This window comes from Gymnodraco acuticeps, unplaced genomic scaffold (genome assembly GCF_902827175.1).
Source record: "Gymnodraco acuticeps unplaced genomic scaffold, fGymAcu1.1, whole genome shotgun sequence".
Taxonomy (NCBI): domain Eukaryota; kingdom Metazoa; phylum Chordata; class Actinopteri; order Perciformes; family Bathydraconidae; genus Gymnodraco; species Gymnodraco acuticeps.
Genome location: NW_022991213.1, coordinates 194688 through 213565, shown reverse-complemented (window position 1 = coordinate 213565; position 18878 = coordinate 194688). Strand labels below are relative to the sequence as shown.

At 40.4% G+C, this 18878-nt stretch overlaps 2 protein-coding genes across 2 annotated transcripts in view; both read left to right on the top strand.

Annotated features, from left to right (window-relative positions):
- LOC117561355 (coiled-coil domain-containing protein 73-like) overlaps window positions 1–16813 on the top strand; it is a 52218-nt gene extending 35405 nt beyond the window's left edge. Inside the window, exons 13-23 of the mRNA XM_034238651.1 lie at window positions 1091–1201; window positions 1387–1527; window positions 2324–2540; window positions 3057–4435; window positions 6389–7411; window positions 7937–8371; window positions 8710–8922; window positions 10391–10481; window positions 10658–10791; window positions 13920–13999; window positions 16642–16813. Of these exons, the coding sequence (XP_034094542.1) occupies window positions 1091–1201; window positions 1387–1527; window positions 2324–2540; window positions 3057–4435; window positions 6389–7411; window positions 7937–8371; window positions 8710–8922; window positions 10391–10481; window positions 10658–10791; window positions 13920–13999; window positions 16642–16813 (3996 nt within the window). The remainder of the gene's footprint in view (window positions 1–1090; window positions 1202–1386; window positions 1528–2323; window positions 2541–3056; window positions 4436–6388; window positions 7412–7936; window positions 8372–8709; window positions 8923–10390; window positions 10482–10657; window positions 10792–13919; window positions 14000–16641) is intronic.
- LOC117561351 lies at window positions 5121–9283 on the top strand. Its single transcript, XM_034238644.1, has 4 exons — window positions 5121–5648; window positions 6389–7480; window positions 7937–8371; window positions 8710–9283. The coding sequence occupies exons 1-4, from the start codon at window positions 5196–5198 to the stop codon at window positions 8965–8967; spliced, it is 2238 nt and encodes a 745-aa protein (XP_034094535.1). The 5' UTR covers window positions 5121–5195; the 3' UTR covers window positions 8968–9283.
- Window positions 16814–18878: the final 2065 nt, after the last annotated feature.

Sequence of the window (18878 nt, the reverse complement as noted above, 5' to 3'; positions counted from 1 at the left end):
GCTCCACTTTCTCCGGTCCCCGAGATTTGGCTGCCAGTAGCTCTGGAGAGAGCTTTCGCACCTGTGGCCACTAACGGTCATCATTTCTCTGCTTTGTTTCAAGACCCGCATCAGAAAGCTTTTGAATGGTGGTACTTCTCCAGTTGGTCTACCTGCTCTTCACGTAGCTCAACTTTAGGTGCTTTTTTTATGGAGATAGGCACTGCTCAATCTTAAATGTTTCGATCTTATGCTTTGTAAGTTTGTTTTGTAACGGAAGAAATGTCAAATCAAGCAATCTGATTGGTCGATAGTGTTTTTGCGGACCTCTTTGATTACAGATTTGAAAACATCGTTGCTTGCTTTAAAAGTAGCACAATTCATGATGTCAAACCTTGGAAAGTATCTAGATATCCCTGCCCTAATGCCAAAGGAACTGCACACTGAATATGTTTTGCCGTTTGATGTCTATGTCTGGACCGCTGCGTAAAAAGGAGGGTTTCTGCCCCGTTACTTCTCCGCTGCTTTCTTGTTCCAGTATGAAAAGCAGTTTGCTTTTCAGCCCAACGGTATACTGTATTTCTCAGACGCGGAGGGATACTGACTTGTTGTGAAAAGTAACTTACAATTATACCCGTGGTATACACTCAGTATATCACGGCTAAGAACCAATCAGATTGCTTGATTTGACTTGTCCGTTTTATAATTGTTGTTATAAAACGGACAAGTCAAATTTGCTTCGCGTCGGGCCGAACCACGCCCCTTAGCTGTGATATAATGAGCATATACCACGGCCTGTCGTGAGCTATTGCTTAAATATACATAAGTGAATACGGTCCCCTCCGCAACTGAATGATAGTTAGTTTGTTTACCCCATTTATGGCTTTACACTTTATTGTTCTCTTTTCTTCTCTCTGTTCTCTCATTTTTAATTCACCTATTCATTCATTTATTAAAATCATTATTAAAATGACACAAGCCAACTGATTTGTATTAGCAAAAAGTCCTTTCTCTATCCCTGCTCTGTTTAAGACCTTCTGTTCACGTTAAATAAACACATACAAATTTAGTATTGCATTACAAATCCTATGGGTGATTAATTTTACTGCAGGCCCTTAAGCAGGAGCACCGGGCGATGCGGGAGAAAAGCAAGGCCCTGGAAGACAAGGTGGCCCGACTGATGGAGAGCTACATGGCTTCACAGAACAGCTGGGACAAAGAGGTAGAAGAAAAAGTGTGGGAGAAGCAGTGTGATGTTGACATTTTTATATGACACAAAAATATTTTCACAAGGTAGATTATAATGCCAAAAAATGGAAGTGATTTAATGTTGTTTGCTTTACTGAAACATCTTGAAAGAGAAATCATGTCCCTTTAAATCTGTCTCTGTGCTTTTGGATCCAACAGAAGGCCATATTTCTGGGTCGCATCAGGAGTGAGCAGCAGGAACTTCAAGCTGTGAAAGAGGCTAACGACGAGCTTCATCAGAAAAACACTGAACTGTCCTCACAGGCTTCAGTGCAGGCTCAGCATAGAGAGGAATTGGAGGTACAAAACATTATATTCATCATAATTAAATCATTCATTATTACATTTATATTAATATTCATTCATTTTATTCTAGAATGTTGCATCTGTAACAACTTAATTTGGCCTCGGGATAAATACAATATTCTTATAATTAGAAAAACAATAATTAATAATAAGGCTTTATTTCATAGCACTCTACCTACACATGATGAGGCTCAAAGTGCCTTAACAATCTGGCACATAACATAAGACAAAAACAAAAAAGGATATTCAATTTAAGTTAGAGGTTAAAATAATCTGCACACATGGAACCTGTGTACCCACTCCATTACTAAACGGAAATGGACACAATTAATAAATACATTACTAATAAAAAAAAATTTAAACAAATAAATTAAGCAATCAAAATAAAGGCCAATAGAGAAGGGGCTATTGTTCATATAAAGTTATGTTAAAAAAAGTACATCTTTTAAATATGTCTGTGACAAAGACAAAACAAACTGTGTTGTTGTGATATGAACTTGTGACAAATGTATTTCAGTACCGTCGCGATGCTGGTTAATATGACTGAATTCTTAAATGAGTTGGTTAGTGAACTGTGCACCTGTATGTGGTGTCACCTACTGTAACAAGTGTGAATAAAAGCAAATGTAATTGAACATCCAACATGTGTGGTTGATAACAAAAACACTTAACAACATCAACAAAACTCCCCTACATCCATTAACCACACCTCTGATGGGGTTGTGTTAATAGGTGAAATAAAAGCAATTGTTTAGCTTCAACACCTGCCTTTTTATTTTTCTATACACAGATGAGAGACATCAGTCCGAGCCACAGTGATTCTACAGAGGTCTTCTCCACTTTAGTGAAGGGAATCAGAGGAGAGGAAACTCTTAATGAACCGATCTCTAGCGCAGAGCTTAGCTCTGGCAGCGTGCAGCACTTGGCCTCCACTCAGACCAGATACCCAGACTGTCTGGAGGACAGTGGAGCTGCGACAGAGATAGTCACCACTGGAGCAACTGGAGGTCAGCCAGCTACATACAAACATACAGTAGATAAACATACACAAATAACTTGTTTCATAGTAATCAACACAGCATTTCACTAAGATCACACAAGCGGTTTGTTAAAGGAAAACAAGACAGCCATATTCTGAGTGGTGCCAACATGTATCATGGTAAATGTTTTAAAGCACAAAGCTAAAGTGGTAAAGTGAGGACATTTTTGTAGGATCCGAAAGTTAGCATCACCATTTTTAAGATGCATAGAAGCTTCAGACATTCACCAGTGGGGTATTGCCTGACATATTTTATCTCGTAGAGTGCAACGTGAAAACCTCTAAAACCACCGTTTATGGGTATCAACTAAAAACATGTTTAAACATATTTTTTACTTTGAGACAAGGGACCTGACATTGTTTTAACTCATTTCCAGGTTTGAGGACTAATTCCTATGCCAATCTATTACTTTTATTCTTGAAGCTATGGCATTTAATGACTGGTACAATTTGACCAACTGTTGAAAATCTTTTTTTTCAACAGTAGTTGCTGTATCAAGCCCTGTCCACAGGTCTATTGATGTTTCTGTGGACTCGCAGATTGAAGAGGGGGAAAGAAACGAGGAAGAGCAGTGTAATAGAGAAGAAGTCCAAGGAGAAAAGAGAGGAACGCTCATGGCCCAAACAACAGATAGAGCCGACGGAAGAGAAGATAGCCTGTTCTCAACAGAAGATGCAGGGGACCCCAAACAGCCTGAAACAGAAACAAAAGATATAGCAGAGGGAGAAGAGACATGTGGAGCAGAGGAGAGAGGAAAGACAGGGCTGCACACAGCAGAAACTCAGATACGGGTCCAGGCGACTACTGATACGACTATCGAGAAGAGCAACACACAGCAGGTTGTTGACTCCATGGACGCTGAGCCACCTCTGACTGACTGTGAGACCTCAGACTGCTCTCACAGTCTTCCTCAGACAGTCAGTGAGAAGGATGCTGACTGCAGCCATGTGAAGAAAGAATATGAGACTAGGAAAGAAGGACATTTGGTCTGTTCTGATGAGCACCAAAGTCTCGATCTTGAGACAAACGTAAATCAACAAGTGCAACGTCTCGGTCATGATGAGGTCCAGACCTTTGCTGAGTCACTCGCTCATCCGTCAAGTCCCAATCCAGTTTTTGAGAAAAAAACGGAAGAGAAAATATCTGAGATATCATCAGCCAATAAACCCACTGATCTTTCTGTACCATTAGCTGCTCAGTTGGATGGTACTGTCAGTATTCAAGACTCGGAGCAAGCTACAACACAAGCGAGTAAACCTTCTGACATCACTAGAAACATGAAGCTAACAGATGAAATTGGTGATACACCTGTGAGGGAAGAATGTGTGTTGGTGACAACAGAGGTTGAACAACAAGCATTACCTCAAAGTCAGGACACCCCAGAGCAGAATGTACAGCTGAAGTCTCCTGTAGCCAATGGTGATGATGATGGTGATTCAAATGCATGTAAAAAGAAGGAAGACCAGTCAAATGCTGAGACACTTGATAACATTGAGGCTCCCCAGGATCCTCTGGAAACATCTAATTTGAAGGACGCCTGTGCTGATATCACAATGGAAACTGTTGACCTTGAATCTCAGGTTGAGACTCTTGGTTGTCGGGAGCAACTGAAAAATGACAAAATAGAAGATGCAGGAGATGCCAAGATGACTACAAGTAAAACTGATTTGAAGCTGTTCGTCCATCAAAGTCATGGAAGTAATGCATTGCCGGGCAATAGCAGCATAAATGTTAATGAAATGCTGCATGAGGGTACTTCAGAGTTGTCTCTGCCCAGCAATAGGACTTACAGGTCGTCCTTGGATTGGGCCGGTGCTAAGAGAAAAAATTCAGAAGCCTCCACCTTACATCCGTCTGCTCAGGTATTACAAAAAGAAAATGCTAGAATTACCATTTGGTGGCCTTTAAGTGTATTGGGATTGGTTGTGGATAAAAGGATTGGTTGTGGTATAAGGAATTTAATTTTAGTTTTTACAGCTTTATAAACTGTACAGAGCAATACTTTAATACTTGTGCTGTATTTGTGTAGTGTTAGTGTATTTATTTTTCAATTAATGTTTAAAATAAGTAGTTTATCCTATCTGGTTGACTTGTAAGGTGACACAAAACCATAGGTGCAGGGGAAGCGTATTTTGGTAGACTGTCCTAACAAGTTGCATCGCAAGGGCTCCATTGACATAAAGCTATTGTGAGTTTTAATTCTTACACATTTTGTCCAGTAGGATAGGATCTACATATTAACACCACATTGCTGCACGTCATCAGCGCTAAGCTAACGGCAGCGTCATGATGCTAAGTACTCTCATTTAGCCACTCAAACATTTACCAGTGGGGTATTATATTATACTGATGTACTTTATCTTCTAGGACAAAATATGAAAAGCTCTTCAGCGTGTGTTAAAGGGAAATGGAAACACTTTTCAAACTGCTTTCCATGCGACAATATTCCCATTAGGAAATGTATTTATCTAGTCTATTTCCAATGTAAACGATCGAGATACGCAAATTTATTTTTTGAAATACGTGTCTAATGACTATGGGCGCTTCCATTGCTCCGGGACTTTCCCAGTGACGTCACTGAGTGGGTACGGCTTCCTGGGCCAAAGCTCAATAACAAACAACATGGCGTGCAATGCACCAGTAGTTTACATTAAAAGAAAACGGTCGTCGTCAGGAGTTTATTGTATTGCCCCAGGCTGCACAAATGGATTTTATACGAAGAAGGAAGAAGTACATTTCCATAGGCTACCACTAACGGATGAGAAGCTGCTCAAAGCATGGGTTATTTCCATGAAACGGTCCGATCCGCCGCTGAATCAGTACGCACGTGTGTGCAGCGAACACTTTAAAAATGACGATTATGTCCACAAAATGAGGTTTGATGAGTCTGGATGCCTGGTTCAATACAAAACATCGGATTTGAAGCCAGGATCTGTTCCCACAATATTCGATTTCTCAACGTATGCAGTCGGGAACACCGACCGTCCCAGCACGTCGGCCGCGCAAGACAATGACAGTGTCAACAAACGTGAAGTTCGAGCCACCAAACGAGTTGCTTCAGCTGCCGAGAGAGAGGTAAATATTGCAGCACTACCAGATTACTAGCTCACACATGTATTTACTGACAGTGTGACCTTATTAATTAACGCAATCGCGTCCAAACTAAATGGTAGCTATTATTATGACGTACAATGGAGAATTGGGGGTGTTCTATAGCTCAACTAATTAAACTGGCATACACACGCTCATCCTAAAAAGGCTAGTATTGCTGGACTAGGTGTTCAATGGATGGTATTGCCAAGATGTATGAGGTGTTGGAAAATAATACAAAATATATGTCAACTGACCACTGGTACATGTGGTAGCCTGGTAGGAGTATACTTCATCAAAATGACTGCCCATCCTTAGCCCTGCTTGAGTATTTTCTGAACATGTGCTTAATAATAACACAATCCTTTATAAATAATATATTTTGCTCTGAGTAATAACAGTTTGAGAGTTTGCTTAAATAGTCTTCAAAAACAAATATTTTCCTATTTTTTTTCCAACGGCCGAGATACACATAGGTCTAAATAATTATAGGGCATCTCCATGGAGCTCAGGCTGATTGTTTGCTCTCTGATGGGCTGTGGTGGCTCGATCACATTCTTTTAATTCTTAGGTTTCTATGAACAGTTTCTTTATTTTACCATTATGGAATAATCACATTGGTAAATAGTGGCGATGGGGTTTTTCCGGCCAACTTATCATAGTCATGATTTTGAATATTTCTAGTTCACCTTAACCTGTAACATATTTATATTGTTTTGTTTCAGGTCAAACGAGCTGTCCATACTGCTGCAGGATTGTTGTCCTGTCAGACAGAAGATACATCCTGCATAGGTGCTGATGATGCAAGTGATGATTCCCAGGTACTGGAGGCACACACAACTAAACGTGGGCAGTCAGTGACTGTGGCCACACAGACGGAACCACTGGAACCATGCCCGTGTAAAACTGTGACTTTGGTGAGTGTGCAGACTGGGACCGATGACATCAACAACAGTCAGTTGCTCAGTCATGATCATCCATATTGCGTCAGCAGGGACATTGCTGGTGGATCCGCCACACTGGCACCTGCAGATGCAATGGCCAAAGCACCACCGAGTCCAACACCTGATGTGTCAATGCCTGAAGAAGATGCTTCCAGCTCTGGGGAGAGCATTCCAGGGACTGAGCCTTCTTCGTCGGACTACAGCCCTACTGAAGATGACATTATACAGAATGACAGCGAAGACAGCGAGGATGATGGAGAACATTCAGTGGATGGCGGAGAAGATCCAGTGTCAGACAAAAAATATCTGGTATCCCATGCACAACTGATGAAGCTGTTTTGTGTATGCAACTTTGCCGGATGCGGAAAATGTGTGATCAGCAGGCCGTACTGTTCAGCCAAAGGCTTTGGACTGACAGTGAAAACTGACTGCATAGATGACCATGAGTTTGTGTGGACTTCTCAACCCCTCTTAAATGGCACAATGTCCTGCAACCTGTTAGTGCCAGCCGCGATTTTCCTGACTGGAAATGCTTATGGCCCATTTTCTGAGATATGCCAGTGTCTGGGCCTGGAATCACTCTCGACAAGACACTGCTATAACATCCAGAGAGTGTATGTGCTGCCGGAAGTTACCAGTGTCTGGAACTTGCACAATGAGGCAGTGATGGCAGCAACTGGCGATCAGGTTGTCACTATGTCAGGGGATGGGCGATGTGACAGCCCTGGTCATTGTGCTACGTTTGGAACGTACACCATGCTTGATATCAACTCAAGGCTCATCATTGCCCAGCAGACAGTGAAGGTGACAGAGGTCAAAAATAGCTACTGGTTGGAGCCTGTTGGACTTGAAAGATGTATTTCCAAACTACAGGTATTCTATTGTTAGTTTGTTTATTTCACAGGTCAATAGTACATGTAGTATTGCTACAATATATTGTATAATATTTTGTCTAATTTTAAATAACGATTGTCAATTTGGAATAGAAAGGTTGTGATGTCTAGCTGTCTGCCTGTGCCATTGTATGGGATCTCTGCTGATAGCCAAAGATATATAATGTATGTAAATTTGTTACATGTAATGCTAGAGAGGCCATGATTTCGGACAAACATTGTCACATGAAAATATAGAAATCCACCTAAATTTATAAGTCTTAAATTCCATGTTGCAAAAATTAATCCTACAATTGACCAAATTGTGATTTTACATGAGAAAATTGCCTGGCCCTCTAAGTTTGACTTGGGACACTTTGGCGGCTATCAAACCCGTGTGATAGAAATTGAAGATGTTGGCTTTATTAAATTAAATTTATGGTAAATATCTTTTCAGGATCACAATGTGACAATTTCCATACTAGCCACAGACTGCCACCCTGCAGTGCAGAAGATGCTACGTGAGGACCACAAGACCATCAAGCATGAGTTTGACTTGTGGCACATTGTGAAAGGTGTGAAGAAGCGGATGCTGCAGAGCAGGAATACCGAGCTGAAGGAGTGGGTGCGCATGGTATCCAACCATCTTTGGTACTGTGTGTGTACATGTGATGGTGACGCGTTACTGCTGAAGGAGAAATGGACGTCCATCCTCCATCATATCATCAATGTTCACGAGTGGCTGTCGGCAGAGAAGATGCTTAAGTGTGAACACGAGCCTTATTCTGAAGAGGATGGGAGTTCCCGACCTTGGTTGGAGCGTTCATCCAAGGCCTTTGGCACTCTACAGAAAGTGGTCATGGACAAGAGACTGTTGAAAAACCTAGATATGGTATTGTCTTAATTGCCCTTCTTCATTTATATATTCTGGCCTTATAAATTCACCACAAAGCAGTATATTTATCTAAAGAGAATATATTCAACGGATGTAGCCCTGAACAAACAGTAAAATATGAAATTGAAAATATGTATAAAAAAAAATACAAACACATGCATAATTAATATCAGTATTTGAATTATCCACCAACCATGGGTGATTATTCAATAGTGATGTTTGAGAATTGCATGTCTGGCATCTCTCGACTCCAATAGTTCGCAATCTGACAAATTAAGTAATAACAAAAATGCTAAATAATGCTGACATTCATGACCCACTCTGTTCAATTGCAGGTTACAGAAGGGATCCATACTGGCGAGCTGGAGAGCATCCATTCTTTGTATACAAAGTACGTTCCAAAGCGCAAGAAGTTCACGGAGGAGAGCTTTCAGGCACGCCTCGCTGCATTGGATCACAACCACAACATCGACCGTGAGCAGGTACAGACCAAGAAGGGGGCACTGCAGTTCAAACTGCAGTACTCGAAGCCTGCTGGAGGATATGTGGTGAAGGCGATGAAGACACCAAAAAGCTACAACTTCCGAAGATAAATCATGGTAGGGGTAGTCGAGAGGTGTTTATCAGCATCGTCCATGAGGTCCGAACTTGCAGAACACCGTCATACAGATGCAGAGAAGGAGAAAAGGACACTTGGTGCGCATAAAGGCCTGGTAAAACCATCGAAGGAGGATGCTGTGGCACACCACCTAAGTCGATTTGTGAACAAGTAATGTCGGTCTCTATGTGTCTGTCGTATATATGAAGTCAGCCTGTGGGGCTCAATGTGTCTGTGGTGTATGAAGCTTAGTCAACCTGTGGGGCTCTGTGGCAAATAAATAAAGGACGTCTATGGCTGAAGTAATATATGCTGGTAGTATTTGTATATTATTATTTGAAGGGTAAAAACATAGTTTGGTTCAGGAAAATGGTCTTTATTACTTTATGAACATCGAGCACTGAAAAACATTTGTAGAATCTAGTGAGATACATGTATATGCTTGATAATATAAGTTGTAAATACTGTTCTGATATATCACAAACATTGTATGAATGGTTCCATTATCAAAGTAGAATTTTTTTTTCTTCGCTAGCCTAAATGTCACGATTTCACTGTCAAAGATTTGCCTTCCATGCATGGAATCATTGGTCACATCATATCCCTCCAGAATATTCAAATCCTTTGTAGGTTACTGATGGGTAGTGACTTCGTATCCGATTCACAACACAGGCAGGTATCGGCACTCTGTTCCCTTTTCCAAGGAAACCTCTAGTCCAGATGGTGAATTGCCGATAAGCTGTTAGTCTGTAGAGGCTGAAATAAATAGGATACACATATAAATACAAATCATTTAATTTAAAAACAATTATATATTTTTAAATAGGGCCTACACTTACTCGCTATTTATTGGTCGTTCGAGGGTTGCTGCACGCACGTCTCGTAGCAATACCATTGCGATCGCCAACATATCATTCTCGATGGAAACCATAGGGAACAGTCGGTGTTCCATGATACACTGGAGATTATTCCCGTCTGAATTGAGCATGTGGTCGATACCAATTCCCCTGCAACATCTACATTCATTTTCCGATGGCATCACCACACAATTGTTACATGTACACCAATCTGTGTTGTCCATTCGTCCCGGGTTTTGAGCAACATCTTCTTCCTCTGAGACCGAGTCGGTACTGGAACTGGTGGTATCCCACTCGGCGAGTTCAGAACCGTCTGTACTTTCGGCGGATTCCGGATCGTATGCCACTCTAGTATTCGACCGAATCGGTTCATAAGCATAGGCCATGGGATGCCTGGTAACTGTAGATGCTTCCACATCAATGTCATCTCCCGACGAATAGTCAAATTCATCGTTCAAAACTCTATTAATGGATACTACTATTAATAATGGATACACTATATAATTGGTATTTTTATGATGGCTTTTTTGCTCCATATCAAATATTTGTGTTTCTATTCAGGGATCTCCTATGTCTGAGCAGAATACAAGTGATTCCAGTGGACTCAGACACTGCACCATACCCTTGTTTCTCAAAAGCAAGCGCACCAAAGGTGATGGTTGCATTTGTACTACATTCAAAAATACAGCATCTCGCCAAGTAGTACTGCTCCACTTGTAACCTCTTACATAGTGACCTCTCAGTGTACATCTGTATTTCATACCATCACCAATAATCACTCATTCTTACCCTCTTGCCGTTCTTGCCTTCTCACCTCATTCTTTCTAGTCCCCTTGGTGATTAGCAGGGCGTCGGATCTGTTGAATGCCTCCAGTGTCTCTGGGACTGCAGCGTCCACACAGAGACAACAGCAGGGAGAGCGGAAAGATTCGGGAGAGACCTGCAAAGAGACGGCAAACATGGTCAGTTACAGAACAGATTATGAAGTAACAAGCTGTTCTTTCGTCACACACTTAAAGAATGATAATCAAAAATCAGCAATCTACGGAAACAGGCTTCTGCTTGAATCTGATCCCAGTATTATTTCAGGAAGTAGACGTTAAAGGGGACATATTATGCTCCTTTTCAGGTTCATATTTGTATTTAGTGCCTCTACTGTGACATGTCTCCATGCTCTAATGTTCAAAAAGCTCTTTATCTTTCTCATACTGCCTGTGCTGCAGCACCTCTTTTCACCCTCTGTCTGAAACCAGAGCCCAGTCTGCTCTGATTGGTTAGCCCAGGGGTCTGCAACCTTTTTGACCAAAAGAGCCATTTTGCCCCCTTTTCCACCATTTTTTTTTGTCTGGAGCCGCAAAACATATTTGATAGTTTGATAGCTTATAAAGTTGTATATATTGTTACATCATAGACAAAACTACAGTTGTTTTGCATTTATTATTTATTACATTATTGAAAACTGTTTACCTCTAATAATAAACAAAGAACTCTTATAAGGAGAATACAAAAAAATACACAGGCCTACTAATAAATCAATACAGCACTCGGGGAGTCCTCTGCACATTTGAAGGAAATGAATATAATTAAAATGGGCCCACTTTGAAATAAATAAAACATATAGCTGCACCCTAAAAAGAGTTAACTGATTGAATTATGACTGAAGATTGTCAGCTGTCTTCCTCTTCCGTGTTTTTCCTCCGATACGTAAAGCCTGCAGCACCTTTGACAACTTCTCTCCACATATCAAACATACCGGTAAGCCAGCATCGTTTGCTGTGAAAGCATATAACTCTAACCACGCCGAATTAAACCCTCTGTGTTCCTCAGATACTTTTCTTTGATTTATCCATAGTTCGGTCATCGAGTTGGGGGTCTGGTTATTCGCCTGCAAGAAAAGGCGCTAGCGCAGGATCGTAGCAGGATATGATGCATATTTTAGTTGACCAATTAAAACCGTTTTTTTTAAAAAAAATGTATGTGTCACAGTATCACCTCAAAATACAAGATACGAAACATTTTCAACCGTGCAACAAAATATAAATAGTCCTACAAATACTTTTATTTTATTTTTTTCTTATTTTTGTCTAAGCTCAAGGGAGCCAGAGCAGAGGACGGTTGCCGACCCCTGAGTTAGCCGATCGCGTACAATGTGTGTTGAGCACTAGCCAATAGAAGCGCCAGTGTTACATAGTGATGTCACTATGTTACATAAGTAGACAAAAGAGTCCAATGGAGGTGCTTCAGGCAGGGTGGGAGAAACTCCCTCTGGAAGGAACACAGCGTTTTTAGCCTTTGCAAAAACACTTACATGTACAAAAACCTATATTACACACTACAGGAATGGGAAAACCCCAAGTAGCATTATAGGGCCTCTTTTTACAGCACCGATAAAAACATACCCCTACTATATGTATTATATTATATATTTTCATTTGTATTGATGTGGATTTTTCTCATAATATTTCTTTGAACAGATCATCATTCTGTGTGTAAATGTGTAATCTATTAATGTAAAACACCTTCCACAAATGCTAACAAATTGGGAAACTCAAAACAAATACAAACACATTCAACAATTAAAAAAAGAAATATGTGAAAATGAATTGATTTGAATAAAAAGCATTTCTGAATATTTTATAATATGAATATTATAAGTGTATTCTACACTTGTTGATTTGCATTTTACACATTCGGACACTTTTGGATGGCCTGCTGACATCTTAGTTTCCACATTTATAGTAAGAGTATAGTAACTGCTGTTTTTGTTTTGTTTTTCAAACCAAAGGCAATTAACACATATTCTTTAATTTATTGTGTAAATATGACTCAATGAGGTTTTGTGTGCGTTTGCTGGTTTTATGTATATGATCTAATTCACTTTTTTTTGCATTTGTGGAAGGCTATTGAAAATGTACAGATTACAGCTTTATACATGGATTATCGATCTGTTCACACAAATAATATTGAGACAATTTACCTTCATATGATGTATGAGTGGACATATATATATATAATCCCAATATATAGCTATGTAGATCATATGATTTCAAGTATATTACATCACAGTAATACACAATTATACCTTGATGCTGAGCAGCAGGAAACGGCCACATTATGTGGTTCACATAGAAACACATGAGATATTGCTCTATCAAATAATTAGTTTGAGGTCATTTTGTCTCCACAGATTCTAAGCTTCATCATTTTATAAAATGTGTCTGAGTGGACCCCACGGGAAATGGATGCTAGAGCTTAATGCATATGTCTGTTATATCAACCTGACATATTTAGAAAGTAGACATAAAGCTTTTTCAACATTGTTATGGTGCAAAGAACTCAGAATGAGCTAGCACATAAAGGCAAAATGTACAGTAAGAGATAATAGATGTATAAAGCTTTGACAAATGTCCGGCGATGAGTGAAAGGAGGTCGCTGATGTACCCTGAACTCGAAAACGTCCCGTTGATAGCCAGACAGACAGAATGAATTACCTGTGGAAGAACATGGACCTAATGACGCCTTGGTACCTCTCCTCTCTCACTTACTCAGTCTTTATCCATGTCCTTACTCTTTCTCTTCCTCTCTCACTTCATCATCCATCTCTCACTCACTCACTTTCTCCGTCCTCTTGCTCGCTGTTTTGCTCTCACTCGCTCTCATTGCCTCTTTTGTCACCATCACCGCAAACCGTCACTCTGTGCTTTATAAGATCCAGGTGCTGGCAATTGAGAGAGATAGAGTGGAACAAGCCTAGAGAATGAGAAAAAAAACTGGTTTTACAAATTGTAGCGAGAGCCAAAGCCTTTATTTTCTGCAGACTGTGAACGCTGGGAACGTCACGCAGAGTTCAGTCTGCGCCTGGATACATTCTCTGGGCTGGATACTGTTTCTTATCAATTGCCACTGGTTATTGTCTGCCCCACATTTGTTTATTGGTTAATGTCCTTTTTACTAAGAAAATGGAGCTGTCACTGGAGATTTGAGAAAGAATGAATTCCTTTTCCACAGCCTAAATAGAAGTTCACAGCTTGTGTTTGAGCTCTAGGACTTCAGTATTTGCCCTTTTTGGTGTCATTTTTACATACTCTAGGGGAGCAGAGCTTCTCTGTCCACTACTTCATTTCCAGTCAACACAGCAGTCAGCAGACTGTCATGGCAGAACACCCCAGGGTAAGTCCATTTCTCATACATAAAGAGGACCAGAATTGCTATCGAGTTTCGATTTGGATTTTGCAGTGAAACTCTCTCTTAAAAATTTGAATCTATAACTTTACATTGTCATAAAGTCGTCAGTGTAAATTATTTATAAGATTTAAATAGTCCTCCAAAAAGGTTGCAAATTCAGCTACTGACCCTACCCAGGGAGAGTGAATAACCGAGTGAGACAAAACACGGGGGCAGTCTTTATGTCTAACATTCATGTCCCACGCTAGTTAAAAAATATATGATATTTTTACAAATAAGTTCCAAATGTTGGTTTTTACTCATTATTTCATCATGATATAAAGGTGATTTCCTTATCGTTCATGTTGAGTGCATTGTTATAGGCAGGGATGCACATAACTGGTACCCAGGTACGCATGCGCGGCAAAAATCTGAAATGCGTACCGTCACTTGTGTCACTAAGCGCCTTTGCGTACCGACGTACTTGTGAAGCTTTTCCAGAGTCGGTCTCCGTGTGCACAGACGGGGCTGCTGTTAACATCGGTCTGTACAACGGAATTGTGCCAAAACTACGCCAACCAGCTGCGGAGGGAGACTCCCCTGTGCACCCCGCGCACACACTGTAGAACTGCGCAAAATCAGCTGATCACAACGTTCACGGCACGCTCACCATCCCCCGTCTCGTCAACGACGTTCCCGAAGTACTGCACTAGCACAACCCACCCCGTCGGCGGCGGCGTTCGCGACACAGAGGGCTTTATCACATAACTTTATGTGGGGCCAGAAGTTGGAGTACCAAACACTGACTGCTGGTACTCATCTGAGTACCTCACTGAGAAAGTTACGTGCACCCCTGGTTATAGGCCCCCACAGCTCAAATGTTGGCTTGTCATAGAAGAAAAGCACAGGTGCTACCAAAAACCCTAACGATGGCTCCACTTTAGGAATGGGTCAAGAACCGGGATTGGCCAGTACTGAAATATTGATAAGCTGCTGGACAAACAGTGCCACAGGTGTTTGTGTTACGCTACGTTGGATGGTTAGGAACGCTCTGCTCAAAGAAGTACAGCATGTTTGACTGCTTGAACAAAGTGGCTGCTAACATTAGCGTCACACATACATATTTAGTGCAGTCTCCCATCTCCAAATGACACAGGTAGAGACGGCGAAGAGTCAGAGCTGTCGGCAAGTTTTTACTAAAAGAATTACAGCCCTTCACGATAGTGGATTCAAGTATGTTCAATAGCCAATAGCTAGCATTGCTTTAATCACTAACTACTTGCTGGGTAAGTTGGCCTAACTTCAAACTTTTTAAGTTTATAGTTTTTCACTTGTTATGTTCTATAGTTTAGAGCAGGGGTGCCCAACCTTTTTTGAACCGAGAGCTACTTTTAAAGTTGCCAGCCTGCCGAGATCTACCAGTTCAAATGGAGAGGCGTAGCCATTACTGACAGCCTACTACAAGATACATACACACTTCTACTTGTATAAAACTGACTTTTGTACGATGAATACTCCATAAAATACTGCACATCCTTTATCTTACCTCTTTCTAATCTGCACACATACAAGTATTTAACTGAAGTTACACAACAGTGTTGTTGATACAGAGTTGGAGTTTATTCACACGTCACATACTACAGTGGGTAATGTTTTCAAGAAACATTGAACAGTGCTGCTACATATGACACAGGGAAAAAAGAAAAGACTCTGAACCCTTTCTTTGCCATTAAAATTAGGCTTACTAATAAGACAACTCAGATCTGAAGCTACACAGGAATCTGCTGCCAAAGTGCAATAAAAAAGACAAAATTAATAGAATCAAACCCTTTTTTTGTTGCATTTTAGTAGAGTATAAAAATAAATGCCTTTTTTAAATTAGGATGCAAGCAACACATTTAGCTGTCCTTTCAGGTCCCTCCCCTTTTGGGAGCGTAGGGCAGAATTAGGAGGGAATTCCGTCTCGTAGCATTTGTGCACTGTTTTGAAATGCCGCTCTTAAATTACTCTTCTTCGATAAAGCCACGCTCGCATTGCAGATGAGACAGATGGACTTTGAATTGGAATAGATACAAAAATAATCATCCTCCCACTCGGAGTGAAAATTATATATTTTGGGCTTTTTTGCTTCTGCCATAATTGTGGTCTTGCGTGTGTGCGGACTGTCACTCCTGTTGCCACGGACAACGTCAGAGAACTAGTGCCCACTGCCCACCAGCCACGCCCTGACACATGGGGTCATGCCAATCACAAAGCTTTGATGCGTTCAAGTGCATTATTCTGGCACAGGAAGATTATGTTATAGGACATTAACGATAAAACAGAATATTGTTGTTTAGACACATCTCGCGATCGACTGGGAATCTCCCCTGGTTTAGAGATTATGGATAAATATTGGTATTGATAAGCAGCATGGTATCGATAAAATCGTTATGATAGCCATCCCTACTCTATTCAAGAGAGACAAGTGAGCCAGCAAGCGCAATACCAGGACCCTGACATCAGAGTAACCTTCATTAAATTCAACATTTACACATGTGCTTTTCATACTGTGAAAAGTCCAAATCTCCTCCGTGAGAAAGGCCTATTAGGAGTCATATTATAGTTGCATACCAAAGCCACCTAGTGATTTCTTTTTCTTACACCAGGTGTAGCAGAGCTCCCACTTCAGCTGCAGGTCCCAGCACAGACGGGGACCTGTCCTGCTCCCAGGAAAGGGAAGACCAACAGGCATCGTTCAGAACCCAGATCTTCAAAATCGAACAGTTCCTCAACACAGAGAGGCTTCGTCTGCCCAAAAGACGGAAAACTGACAACTAAACCAAAAATGCACTCTTCTGTTGAGGGATGCTAGTGTTTCTACAAAACTCCTATGTTGCACGTATTTGTTAACGTGATAAGAGCCATTGCTGTTAGAAAATGTACGACTGGTATTGTTTGGGCTTCAATCATTGCCTGTTCATATTACTGTTATGACAAAATAAGAGAACAGGGGAGTTATTACTCCTCTGAATGTTTAAATATTTATATTGCTAGATCTAAAGATGTTATCTTTACATACAGTTGTGTATGTATAAATCAATACTGAAATACTCAAGAATAAAACGTTTCATTTAATTTCAAACCTTTATGTAACCAGGTGGTCCCATTGAGATCATCGATCTCTCTTTCAAGGGAGACCTGCAGGATGGTTGACATTTGGGTTTACTTGTAATTTTTAGCTTGTTGTATCAGTTCTCCAAATACTCTACATTAAAAGATGTTAGACCACTATATTATCTCTTAGGAAGGAATTTGGATCTAACCCTGTTATGTCCACCTTTTTGAAATTACATTTTGATCACAAAGGACCGTACAGCCAGCCTTCTGATGCCTCAATGACCAGAGAGACAACACTTGGCACAACAAACCCTACAAACAGCACTCTGTCCTTTTTATAGCAACATTTATTGAAGGAACAAAACGGTAAATGTTACATTTTGTTGAGAGGAATCAAGCCAGATAAATAAACAATGAAGGCCAAGCACTGCTGTCAATTAGAGGCCTTTAACTGTCACCATACTAATTAGCGTCATGGCCAATCAGGGTTACATGTCTCAGAGGAGCTCTAATTGTGTTGGCACCTTTGGTTGACACCATGTTGTGTCTGCTGCTGTTGTTGTTGTTGGGGAAATTACAACTAAGCTAACAGCATATTTTAACAACCATTAACATACATTAAGAGATAACAATTAGCACCCGTCCCCTCTAAACCTAATCAACAAAATCAATTAGCAAATGTACAGTCTAATTAACACATCTCAACAAGCCTATCGTTAACTTTATGTTCCCTAGAAGAGCAGATGGCCCCATGTGAGCATGAAGCAGCTGAACAGAGTTACTTGGCTTGTCATTCGTATGACTGCTGCATACAGTATTATGAGCTGTAGTAGATAAATAGGCTTTTGGATTTTCCCCTGGAGGAATGCTTGGATCATAAACAGAGTGACAATACATTTCAAGTTTTTCCAGAGAGATTTGGACGGTTATTCTGTACACTGATCTATTCACATATGGAAACCTCAATGATCTTCAGCCATTTAAATCACATGTTTTACTGACATACTATTCAATTACTATTTATGACATAAATGACATTTTTAGAATACTATGAGTTTTTCGACATAATATACTATGACTTTGTCATTTTAGACAAACTAAACTGACTTTTTTCACGACGTTTTCGACATACTATGACTTTTTTTCATATTATTGACGTCATTTTTGACATCATTTACTCAACTTACTACACTTTTTTCATAATGTTTTCGACTATATTACACATTTTATAAACAAACTATGATATGACTTTTTTTTTAATGTTTTGACAATCGATACTATTACTTTTCCGACATAGTATACTCTGACTTTAGGTATTCTATATCCTAGAATACCCTGGCCCTTACACTGAATGAGAGCGTACGTTTGGATTGACAGTTTGATCAACCAATCATATATTGATTTGTAGCCAATGGGCGTATTCTTTCAGAGTTTCCCTCGGTTCCAGGGTACTCTAGAGTCTAGATAGAAGGCCCGTTAGTTCACTGGCTCGAGACAGAGGATCTAGATAAATGTGACGTAGCAATTCATTTGAAGTTTTATTGGTTTTCTATGTCGAAATGGCAACAGGTGAAGATGATGTTGTTGCGGAATTGTTGTTAGTACCCTTTTCAAGACGACCATTCAGTGAAAAGATGGACATTATAAATAAAGTCAGTCAAAAAGCAAAGTGACTGCCTCTGTGACGTCTGTCTGGGGGGGCGGTGTCCACAGAAGGTCCAGTTGTGATAGACACGGTTCGCCACTGTAGTATAGTATGGCGAAAATATCACTTGGTTGTAGGATA